The sequence below is a fragment of the Cavia porcellus genome, unplaced genomic scaffold (genome assembly GCF_034190915.1).
Source record: "Cavia porcellus strain 051 isolate PalLab524CR breed Dunkin Hartley unplaced genomic scaffold, mCavPor4.1 scaffold_3, whole genome shotgun sequence".
Lineage (NCBI taxonomy): Eukaryota > Metazoa > Chordata > Mammalia > Rodentia > Caviidae > Cavia > Cavia porcellus.
Window position 1 is genome coordinate 80,213,789 of NW_026947486.1, and position 13,023 is coordinate 80,226,811.

General features: G+C 39.2%; 1 protein-coding gene across 1 annotated transcript in view; it reads right to left on the minus strand.

Moving 5' to 3' along the window:
• The window catches only part of Kiaa1210 (KIAA1210 ortholog), a 54,507-nt gene that overhangs the window by 19,311 nt on the left and 22,173 nt on the right, over positions 1 to 13,023 (minus strand). The window contains exon 6 of the mRNA XM_063246323.1: positions 8,948 to 9,103. Coding sequence (XP_063102393.1) covers positions 8,948 to 9,103 — 156 coding nt within the window. The remainder of the gene's footprint in view (positions 1 to 8,947; positions 9,104 to 13,023) is intronic.

Consider the following 13,023-nt stretch of genomic DNA (forward strand, 5'->3'; position numbering starts at 1 on the left):
CTAAGAAATTCTCAGGTTCTAATGAATGATTGCTGAATTCTACAAGAACGTTAGTGAAGATTCATTCCATGTGTATACTCCCCAAAATTTCTGATGAAATCTAAAAGGAAGTAATATTCCCAGAGCCATTCCTGGAAGCTGGCATTACCCTAATTCCAAAGTCAGACAGGGATCCAACCAAAAAAACAGAACTACAGGCCAGTGTCTTTAATGAACATAGACACAAAATCCTGAATAAAATTCTGGAAGAGGAATGCAACAAATAATTGGAAAGATCATACATTATGACCAAGTAGGATACATCCTAGGGATGAAAGAATGGTTCAACATATATAAATCAATACATGGAAGATATCACATAAACAGAAGCAAGAATGAAAATCACATGGTCATATTAGTAGACAAAGATAAAGCTTTTGACAAAATCTAACATCCAAATATTATAAAAATTTGAAGAAAACAGGTATAGAAGAATCTTATGTTGATCTGATTAATGTAGTTTATGAGAAATCTATTGCCAACATCATATTAAATGAGGAAAAGCTGAAAGTTTTCCCTGTGGAATCATAAAGAAGGCAAAGTGATGTCCACTATCAACACTCCTGTTCAATATGGTACTCAAAACATTAGCCAGAACAATCAGGGATCAGAAAAAAATAAAAGTGATGTGTATAAGAAAGAAAGAACTTAAATGATCATTTTTGCAGACAGCATGATCGTCCTCATAGAAGATAAAAAAACTTCACCAAAAGACTCCTAAAATTAACAACCAAATTCAGCAATGTAGCAGTACATAAATTAACACAGGAGAGTAAACAGCATTCCTATATACCAATTATGAACTCACTGAGAAAGAAATTAGGAAGCGTATCATTCACAATACCATTTTAAAAATTACTTAGTAATTACCCTAACCAAGGAAATTAAAGAGCTCTACAATGAAAACTACAGTGCTGTGAAAAAGGAGTTCAAAGGGGACATTGGAAAATGGAAGGCCATCCCTGTTCCTGAGTACAGAGAACCAGTGTAGTAAAAAAATGACCATATTTCTAAAACTGATATACAGATTTGTTGGGGATCGGGTTGTGTAAGGGTTAAGTTGCTGAGCACGGTGTTCCGAAGACAAGTTAACCCCACAGTTGTGGCAGTTGAGGACACTAGGCTCTCACTCCCTATTCCAAATCAATCTTTGCCAACTTAAGCGATAAGAGGGTTCTCTCAATTCGCAAAATTTACTTCTTAGAATGTCTTCGATCCTTTGTTTCACAAGGCCTGCTCATTTTTGTGGGCTTTTGTTTCAGACGTGCCTTCCATTTTCTGCACCCCCTTGAATTGTTAAGGACTCAATAAATATGGTCAGTTCAGAGAAGTCTTTGTCTTAGCTCCAAGAGAGTTCTGGCCTTCCTGGACCCCCAAACCATATTACTTGTCTCTTTTATTTAAGCCTTCACTATACACTTGTCATGGGAGATCAAGAGCGCAGCCACATCCCCTAATACAGATTTAACCCAATCCAATTCGAAATACCAACAGCATTCCCCACAGAATTACAGAAAGCAATTGTAAAATTCTCAAGGAAGCAGAAGCAACCCAGAATAGCAAAAACAATCTTGGTTACCAGGAGCAAAGCAGCAGCATCACAATCCCAGATTTGAAGTTATATTAAAAGCATTAATTATAAAAGCAGCATGATAATGACACAAAAACAGACCTGCAGATCAGTGAAACAGAGAAGAGAACACAAAAACACACTCAGTCATATTCAGTTATTTGATCTTTAACAAAGGAACCAAAATTATATATTGGAGGAACGATAGCCTCTTTAGTAAATGGTGCTTGTAAAACTATCTACTTACAGAAGATAAAATGTATCTCACTGTGTACTTAATCAAAATCAAAATAAGTCAAAGGTCTAAATTTTAAAATAGAAACAATCTGCTGGAATATAAAATAGGTAAATATATAGGTAAATATAAAATAGGCCTTGGGAAGTAATATTTTGGTGTGATAGAGAAACAAAGAAAGGAAAAGGGAGGCCTTTATTGTGCAAGTACCCTCAGAGGAGAACAAAGAAGTGGAAGTATTTTTAGCAGATCTGGCTGGGGAAGAAGTTTGGGAGGTGGGCAAAATAGCATATCAATAGCTGATTTGAAGGAGCAGCTGCATGGGCAAAACAGGAAACAGAATGATTTACTGGGGCTGGGGTGGAGAGCTTGCGTGGTTGTGGAGTCTTGGGATTGAGAGAGCTCAGCACATGCACCAAAGGAGAGATTTATTTCTGGAACTAGAAGGAAAACATAGAAGTTACTCTTGGAGAGAAGCTGCTTCTCTGGGCCCAGTACTAACTTAGGTGGATGTCATGTTAGAGATAGCTAAGCCCCAGGCTGGCAGAATCTATTAGCAAGGGCTTTCTGAACCCTAATACTTCAAGAATGTACCCAGAGTCAACAACTGGGATCATACCATATGTAAGGGCTTCCTAACAGCAAAAGAAACAAATAAGGATGAAGAGACAACCTACAGAAAGGGAAAACATTTTTGCCAGCTATTCTCTAGACAGTGGACTACATCTAGAATATATAAAGAACTAAAGCAAACAATAACAAAACAAAATATGGGAGATGAATAGATGAAGAGGTACAAATAGCTAATAAATACATCTAAAATGTTCAACATGGCTGGCCAATGCAAATTAAAACAACACTGAACTTCCATCTCACTCCAGAAAGAATGGCCATCATCAAGAAATCAAGTAACAACAAATGCTGGCAAGGCTGCAGGGAAAAAGGAACACTTCTACATTGTTGATGGGAATGTAAACTGGTTAAACTGCTATCGAAATTCCTCAAGAACTAAAAATAGAAATTCCTTTTGTGTCAGATATTTGCTTTCTAGTTATCTAGCTGGGAGAGTTACAGGTATCATGTTACAGTGCTACATGCATACCCATGCTTACAGAAGCACAATTTACAATAGTTAAACCTTGGAAGCAGCCTATATGCCCATCAAAAGATGGTATATAAAGCAAATATGGTAGTTATACACAATGGAGTATTACTCTGCTATAAAAAGGAAGGATAAACTTCAGTTATTTGTAGAACAATGGATATACATTTGGCCAGTAATTTTAAGTGAAATAAATCAGACACACAGGCTTAAATACCATATGGTTTCCCTTATATAAAAACCCTAAAATATTAACAAAGACAAAATAAAAGATAGATAATAGGAAATAGGGTTATAGATTTTGTTCAAATAGTAAGGGGCTAAAGAGACAGATGGTGGGGGGTGGAAAAAAGGGAATTAAAAAGTGTCTTAGTTAACTTTACTCATTGCTGAGACGAAATATCTGATGCTCAACATGCAGGAAGGAAAGGTTATTTCTTACAGTTCTTAGAGGTTTCAGTCCATACTCAACTGGCTCCAAGGCAGCGTGGTGTGGCGCTGCTGCAGTTCATGGCCGCTGCAACCGCAAAAGTGAAAGCAAAAAAGCGAAACGCACCTTCTTCCCGCCATTACATCATGCAGTAGCTCCACCACTAGGCAGGTGGAACACTCACACTGCCAATCCCAGCGCTAGACAGCAAACCAATCACAAATGCTAGATTCAGCCGCTACCATATTACACGAAGCCTGGGGGAGCCAAAGGAATAATCTATAACAAAAAGTAAACTAAGATGCATTATTTATATATACCAAATCCCACAAGAAATGTAATCATTTATTTAAATGTACACTAATAAAAATTTTTAAAAACTGAAAAGAAAAAATAAAAAGCATAAAGAAGAAAACAAACGGAAAATCATGACTATCCTGAATAAATATTAAAAACATAACAAATCTTGGGGGATTCAGTAAAACCAGTCTTCAAAATTAAATCAGTTTATCTATCTATCTGTCCAATCTATGTTTAAAAAGGTGAAAGACCTCAAATCAATAAATGAATTCTAGGGGCTGGGGATTTAGCTCAGTGGCATAAGTGCCTGCTTGCAAGCATGCGTGAGTTCATCCTCCGTACCAAAAAAAAAAAAAGAAGAAGAAAAGAAAAAAAAAATGAATTCTCTACTTTAACGAACTGGAAAAACAAGACCAAATCAAAGCCCAAACTAGTGGAAGGGAGGAAACAATACAGATTAAAGCCGAAATAAGTGAAATAGAAAACAAGATATAGAAAATCAACAAAACCAAAAGTTTTTTCTTTGAAAAAAATTGATAATTTTCCCCTAGATTGACAAAGGAAAATGATAGAAAACACAAATTAGTATAATCACACTGTGAGAATATTACTGTCCACCTCAGAAATAAAAAGCTTTATAAGACAGCAGTATTAACATTTGTATGCCAACGCATTAGATAACCCAGATAAAATGAATAAATTTTGAGAAATATCCAAATTGCCAAAACCAATTCAAGAAGAAATGAAAAATCTTAATAAACCAAAACCAGTAAAAAGATTTAATCTGTGCCAAGGATTTAGCTCAGAGGCTCAAGTGCTTGCTTGGTAAGCGCAAGGCGGTGAGTTTGATCCCTGGTACCAAAAAAAAAAAAAAAAAAAGATTTAATCTGTAATCAAAATCTCACAACACATGGCTTCACTGGTGAATTATACCACGTTCTGAAGAAGAATTAGTAGCAATCTCTCACAAAATTTTCCAAGAAAACAAGAGGAATACCTGTATTTCCTAACTGATTCCGAGTCCTGTATTTCCATGATATCGAAGTCAGATAAAAGGGACAAGAATAGAATGCTATAGGCCAAATGCCCTTATGTAAACACATGCAAACATACTAGTAAGCCACAACCAACAGCACAATAAGATGATTACAGGTTATGACCAACTGGTATTTATCTGAAGGTTTCAAGGATATATAAAAACTATCCCATGTAATACAGTGCGTTAATAAAATGAATGAAAACATGATCTTCGCAACTGATGTAGAAAAAATATTTAACAAAATCCAACATCTTTTCATGGTAAAAAAAATAATCCCTTAATAAACTAGATCTAGAGGGTATACATGAAAAAAAATCTACTACTGACATACTTAACTGTGAAAGACTAGATGCTTTCCCTCATGAGCAGGAATAAGACAAGGATATCTGTTTTTTGTCTCTTCCTTTCAACATTCTACTGGAAGGGCTAGCCAGAGTAATTAGCAATAAAAAGAAACAAAAGCCATCCAAATCAGAGAATAGCATAAAACTACTCACAAGTGGCAGAATCTTATACACAGAAAGTCCCAAGAAATCCCTATAAATTTACTGGAGCTAACAAATGAATTCATCAAAGTTGAAGGATACATGATCAACATACACAAATGAGTTGTATTTATAAAGTCTAGAGATGGTACATCTAAAAAGGGAATTAGTAAAACACTTCCACTTACAATATCATCAAAACAATAAAATAGTAGGCAGGCAGGTGCTTATGACACTGAGCTAAACCTGAGTCTGTACTGTCATTGTTTGATTGTCCACTTTTTATGCTTTGATGTTGTGACTTGAGCAACTACTTATAAGATAACAATATGTAATTTATCAACTAGTGGTTTCTTATTGTTTTTTAAATTCTGTATTATTTCTACCTTTTTTTCTGTTTTGCTTTCTTTCTCTAAGTAAAAAAAAGTAAAATATTTAAGAATAAATTTAACCAAGGGAAGGCAAGACTTATACATTATAACTTCAAAATATAACTGAAAGAAATTTTAAAAGACTTAAATAAAACCATACATTCAATGTTTCATACTTCCTAAAGAGAACTACAAATTCCATGTAATTCTTACCAAAATTCCAATAGTCCTTTTTGAAGACATGGAAAAGTGAATTATTAAATAGGTAGGGACTCTGAATAGCCAAAACAATCTCTTTTTTTTTTTGGTACCAGGGATAGAACTAACGACCTAGCCTAGCAGGTGCCTATGCCGCTAAGATAAATCCTTAGCCCCAGCCAAAACAATCTTGAAAAAGAACAAAATTGGAGAATTTACATTTTAAAGTTTCAAACCTTACTACAAAACTATAGTAAACTATACTACACAATACTGTGTGAACAGATTTTTAGATAAATGATGGAATTAAGAATCCAGAATTAAACCTAATTGATTTTCAACAAGGATAATAAGAAATTTCAATTGAAAATAAACACCTTTTTAACATTGGTGCTGGGACAACTGTATCCACATGAAAAAGAATAAAACTGCATCCTTACCTCACATTGCATACAAAATTAACTTGAAATGAACCAAAGACCTACACATAAGAACTAAACCATCAAAATTCTAGAAGTAAACAGGGATAAACATCATGATCTTAGATCTGGCAAGTAGATATGGTACCAAAAGCACCAATAGCAAAAGAAAAAATAGAAAAGTTGGACTTCGTCAAAAAATTTTTAAAAGTTGTTAGTCAACAATAATCAAGAAAGAAAGTTAACAGACAACTCACAAAATGGGGAAACCATAGTATCCACAAATTATATATTGGATAAAGGTCTAATGTTCACATTGTATGAAGGAGTCTTACAACTCAACAACCAATGACAACAGTCGCAGTTAATTAATGGTCAAAGGACTTGAATAGATATTTGTATATCTCAAAGAAGATCTACAAATGGCCAACAAGCACATGTAAATAACGATGCTCAACATCATCAGTCATTAGTCACTAGAGACATGCAAGTCAAAACCACAAGGAAATACTACCTCATACTAACTGTCATGAATATAATTTCTTAAAAGGAAAATAACAAGTACTGGCTATGATGTAAAGAGACTTGAACCCTTCTACATTGCCAAAGGGAAAGCAATATAAAGTTATACAGCTACTTGGGAAACACTTTGGTAGTTCCTCAAAAAATTAAACATATAATTACCTCATGACCTACCAATTACACCCCTAGGTATATACCCCCCAAAATTGTGAACCGGTGTTCAAATAAAAACTCACATGTGAATGTTCACCATGCCATCATAGCACTATTCACAATTGCCAAAAAGTAGATGGGACACAAATGTCCATCATTGGACAGATAAAACATGATAAGAGCTGAGTGTGCTAGCGCATGCCTGCAATCCCAGCACTCAAGACTCAGCAGGAGGACCGTTGGAAGTTCAAGACCAATGTGGGCTACAAAGTGAGCTCAAGGCCACTCAAGGCCAGCCTGAACTACATAGTGAGACCCTGTCTCAAAAAGACAGAAAAATGGTAATACATACAATGGAGTATTATGCAACAATAAATAAGAATAAAGTTCTGATACATGCTACAATGTGAATGAACCTCAAAAAATATTATGCTACAAGAAAGAACCCAGACACAAAGGCCACATATTGAATGATTCCGCTTATATTGAATGAATACAAAAGGAAAATATAGAGACAGAAAGCAAAGTAGTTGTCAGCGGCTGATGAGAAGATAAAAATGGCACATCACTGCTTGATAGGTACTAGGTTTCTACTTGAGAGAGCTACACTGATTGTGGACCTACGTACAGGTAATGGTTGTATGACACTACGAATGCATGTAATGCCACTGAATTATATACTTTAAAGTGGTTTAAATGGTAAATTTAAACCATTATGTCATCTGATTTTGCCACAATAAAAATATTACTTAATTTAATCCTTTCACCAGTTCAAGTTGTCCATCCAAAATCACCTGATTTAGAGGTATTTTGCATAAAATATATATAATTATGGCCCAAATCCATAAATCAGTGAATGTCCACCCACCTATTACCAATCTGTTTTAAATCCTAACCTATTTTTTACATGTATAATCAAAGGTTTTTTCCATTCATAGGATCCTTTAACAACAAAATAGAGTCTTATTCTGACTGGCTGTACCAGTCAATTTCCTGTTGCTGGGATGAAATACCTGGCATGTGCAACTCAAAGTAGGAGAGGTTTATTTTGAAGTATAGTTTTAGTGGGTTCAGTCCATAGCCAGCTGGCTCCAAGGCAGAAACAGAATGGTAGACAAGCATGGTAAAGAGAAATTGTACATCTCATGAGGCCAAGAAGCAAAAAAAGAAGGGAGGTTCTGGGGACAAGAAGATACCCTCCCAGGTCATGTCCCCAATGATCCACCTTTGCTGACTAGGCCCCATCTCTGGACAGATGAAACTTTTGGGGGATGTTTTAGATCTAATCCACAATATTAACCAGTAGTTTTCATTATAAATTATTTCTGTTTACTGTTAGCTCTCAAGGTAAATTATTCTAAAATCTGTATTAGTCTAAAAGTCTTTCCAAGTATAACCCAATGAATTAAATTAAATTTGAAAATGAGAGTGTTGATATGAGTAAAATTTACTAATTTTCCAATTGTTGATCGACATTCTATGGTTAGCAGAGCTGAAGATGAACATTCACACATATTCACTCATGTGTCAACTGTCTATCAAATACTACTACATGCCTGAACATCTGAGATTTCAAAATTTGAAAGTAAAGAATCTTTGAGCAAAAAATATCTCGTTCTTTTTAATTGATGTTAGTGGCACACTTCTGAAATGCCACAATCTGGTAGGCTCAGGTGAAAGAATTGCAAAGTTTGAGCCCAGCCTAGGCAATTTAGCAACTTAATGAAACCCTGTCTCACAATAAAATTTAAAAACTCAGTATGAATCCCTAGTACTTCAAAAAAATCACTATTTTTGTTTTGACAAAATAACTGAAAACATTTTCAAACTACTACTATTTCTGAAAAACTGTCCTCCATTGTTCATAAATTAAAATGGCGATTATTTGGTTTGTAGAATTGGATGGAAAATGTAAAACACAGTACAAAACAAAAGCCAAGAATTGCAGTTCCTCTCCCAAACAAATAATCACTCTAATTTCCCCCTTATTTAGAGTTGTAGCAGTAGAAAAGAGAATACAAAAAGAAATTATGTATGGGATGGGGGACTCTCCCTCAGCTCATCTCTTAGAAAGTAGCTAATACCTTCTTTGCTGTCAAGATCATTTGTGATGAAGTGTTAGTTTGTGGGCTTTTAGGTAGATTATCATCAATAGACATGTTTTCAATGTCCTTAGAAATTTCTTCAGCTCGGATAAGAGGTGGGCTGAGGCTGGGTTGGCGTGGACGCAGTGGTGGGATCTGTCAAAGGAGAAAAGAAAAGGAAAAAGTCAAAACTTGAATGATTTTCCCCAGTTTGCTGCTCTCTCATTCCTTAATTGTTGGAGAAATAAAAACTTCATAAGAAAACAATAGGTCCAGGAAGGAACCACTTGGCTCCCTCCCTTCACTCCTAGTACCTATCTACACCTAACAGCCTTGGTTAAACTTCTGAGTTGCTGCACACATTTGCCAATTTCCAAAGGCAGAAGCTTCAGTTTGCTCGTGTAATCAAAACCAGAATCCCAATGTTATCTTCTTACTGGTGTTAAATACACCTCTTGCTTGACTTTGATCTTTAATTTTGTGTCTTGTCTGCAGTCCTATTCTTGGAGAGGTGAGTCTGCGAGGAGAATCTGAGCCTGGGATTTCATCCAAGTGACACTCCTCACGCTTATTATTCCAGAAACTGTCTGAACTGGAAGCTGACCATGCTGATTGCTTATTTTAAGCATGTTAAGATTTATTTTTCTAAGATTTTAAAGAAAATTTAAAGATGTATGACTAAGGTATAGCTCAGAGGCAGAGTGCTTGCCTAGTATGTGTGAAGTCCTGGGTTTGAAACCTGGAAAGAAGTAAAGAAGGAAGGAAGAGCAATAAAATGAAAGGGAAAGAAAAGGAAGGGAAGGAAGGGAAAGGGAAGTGAGGGGAAGGGAAGGGAAAGGAAGGGAAGGGAATGGAAAGGAGGGGAGGGGAAGGGAAGGGAAGGGAAGGGAAGGGAAGGCAAGGGAGGGGAGGGGAGAGGAGGGGAAGGGAGGGGAAGGGAAGGGAAGGGAAGGGAAGGGAAGGGAAGGGAAGGGAGGGGAGGGGAGGGGAGGGGAAGGGAAGGGAAGGGAAAGGAAGGGAAGGGAAGGGAAGGGAGGGGAAGGGAGGGGAAGGGAGGGGAAGGGAGGCGAAGGGAAGGGAAGGGGAAGGGAAGGGAAGAGAAGGGAAGGGAAGGGAGGGAAGGGAAAGGAAGGGAAGGGAAGGGAAGGGAAGGGAAGGGAAGGGAAGGGAAGGGAGGGGAGGGAAGGGAAAGGAAGGGAAGGGAAGGGAAGGGAAGGGAAGGGAAGGGAGGGGAGGGGAAGGGAGGAGAAGAGAAGGGAAGGGAAGGGAAGTGAAGGGAAGGGAGGGGAGGGGAAGGGAGGAGAAGGGAAGGGAAGGGAAGGGAGGGGAAGGGAAGGGAAGGGAAGGGAAGGGAGGGGAGGGGAGGGAAGGGAGGGGAGGGGAGGGGAAGGGAGGCGAAGAAAAGGGAAGGGAAGGGGAAGGGAAGGCGAGGGAGGGGAGGGGAAGGGAGGGGAAGGGAAGGGAAGGGAAGGGAGGGGAAGGGAAGGGAAGGGAAGGGAGGGAAGGAAAGCAAAGAGAAGGGAAGGGAAGGGAAGGGAAATGAGGGAAGGGGAAGGGAAGGGAGGGGAAGGGAAGGGAAGGGAAGGGAGGGGAAGGGAAGGGAGGGAAGGGAGAGGAAGGGAAGGGAAGGGAGGGGAATGGAGGGGAAGGGAAGGGAAGGGGAAGGGAAGGCGAGGGAGGGGAGGGGAAGGGAGGGGAAGGGAAGGGAAGGGAAGGGAGGGAAGGAAAGCAAAGAGAAGGGAAGGGAAGGGAAGGGAAATGAGGGAAGGGGAAGGGAAGGGAAGGGAAGGGAGGGGAGGGGAAGGGAGGGGAAGGGAAGGGAAGGGAAGGGAAGGGAGAGGAAGGGAAGGGAAGGGAAGGGAAGGGAGGGGAAGGGAGGGGAAGGGAGGGGAAGGGAGGGAAGGGGAAGGAAAGGGAAGGGAGGGAAGGGAGGGAAGGGAAGGGAAGGGAAGGGAAGGGAAGGGAAGGAAAGGGAAGGGAGGGAAGGAAAGGGAAGGGAGGGAAGGGAAGGGAAGGGAAGGGAGGGGAAGGGAGGGAAGGGAAGGGAAGGGAAGGGAAGGGAAGGGAAGGGAAGGAAAGGGAAGGGAGGGAAGGGAGGGAAGGGAGGGAAGGGAAGGGAAGGGAAGGGAAGGGAAGGGAAGGGAGGGAAGGGAAGGGAAGGGAAGGGAGAGGAAGGGAAGGGAAGGGAAGGGAGGGGAAGGGAGGGGAAGGGAGGCGAAGGGAAGGGAAGGGAAGGGAGGGGAGGGGAAGGGAGGGGAAGGGAAGGGAAGGGAAGGGAAGAGAGGGAAGGGGAAGGGCAGGGAAGGGACAGGAGAGGAGGGGAAGGGAGGAGAAGGAAGGGAAGAGAAGGGAAGGAATGGGAAGAGAGGGAAGGGGAAGGGAAATGAAGGGAAGGGAAGGGAAAGCGGGAAGGGAAGGGAAGGGAACAGAGGGAAGGGAAGGGAAGGAAAGGGAAGGGAAGGGAGGGGAAGGGAGGGGAAGGGAAGGGACGGGAGGGGAAGGGAAGGGAAGGGAAGGGAAGGGAAGGAAGGGAAGGGAAGGGAAGGGAAGGAAATGGAAGGGAAGGGAAGGGAAGGGAAGGGAAGGGAAGGAAGGGAAGGGAAGGGAAGGGAAGGGAATGGAAGGGAGGGAAAGGGAAAGGGCAAGGAGGGGAGGCTAGGAGAGGGGAGGGAGGGAAGGGAAAGGAAGGGGAGGGATGGAAAGGAAAGGTAAAGAGTGACCAGTTCAGTCCTAGTTTCCTAAGGGTATGAAACTTGGTCATTAGGGTTCTTTTGGGGATTTATCAGGTTAACTTAGGAGGAGAGGAAGAAATGAAAGAAGAAAGGAAAAAAGGAAGGATAGAGGGAGTAAAGGAAGAGAGAGAAGAAAGGAAGGAGGGAAGAAAGACAGGTCACTACAGATGTAATTTTAATTTCCTAAGAATGTAAAAATTCATTATCTGTGGTTTTTTTGCAACTCTAAACTAGTTTAGTTAATTCTAAATTTAAATATCATGATACAGGGGCAGTAAGTTACAAATGCCTGCCTGGCGAGCTCAAGGTCCTGAGTTCGATTCCTGGTACCAAAAAAAAGAAAAAGAAAACACAGTAAAAAAGAAATTACTGCCTAATCCAAAGTCATGAATATTTTCCCCTGTGTTTTCTAAGCATTATATAACTTTAGCTCTTTTGTTTTTGTATTTCATTCATACTGAGTTCATTTTTGTATATGCTGTAAAATAAGAGTGCAATTTATTATTTTACATGTGGGTATTCATTTTCCCCAGCACTATGTGCTGAAATAACTGTTCTTTTGTCATTGAAAATATTTAGTACATTTATCAAAAATCATTTAACCTATGTGTGTTCATTTATAGCCCTTTCTTATATTCCAGTGGTCTATATGCCTTCACAAATAATTTTAATATTGAATATATTTTGAAATACTATTTTGGACATATTAGGTTAAATACATTCTTAAAATAAAGATTGCCTATTTTAAAAAAGGAACATGGTACACTTCACTTGGAGACATTGATCCGTGCCATGGTCCTCTTGATGTGGATCAGAATTCTTGATTTTATCCTTAACAAATATCAGATAAGCCTCTATAATGTGTTATACCTGATTCCAAAAGCATGGATTTACAACAGTGACCAGATTCCATCAGAAGCCCAGGGGAAGTGGCCAGATCAAACCATCCTGAAACGCATTTCCAATAACCAATACAACTGGTGCTAGTTCTCTTAAGGCCACAGCAACCATTGTAAAGGTCTGGCCAGCTTGAAAGGAAGGATTCCTAACTACTGTGTACTTTTGTCTCCTAACTATAAGGGCCAAGAAGGGGAGGTCCCATACTAGAGGCTAAGTTCAGGAAGTTTAGAAGCAACAGTCAGAACAGATGTATGCCTACTTTCTTAAGACGGCTGCAGAGAGTGTTGGGCCTGAAAGCTATACGAAAAAAACTGCCTTGTAGTTTTATTTTCCTAAACGACTCTATTTAATTTAATAGCAGGAAAATGGTAATAATTAAGAAGATGTAGGTCACATCTTCTTAATTATAAGTGGTCAAGTAAATAGAATATAAAGTTTCAGTAA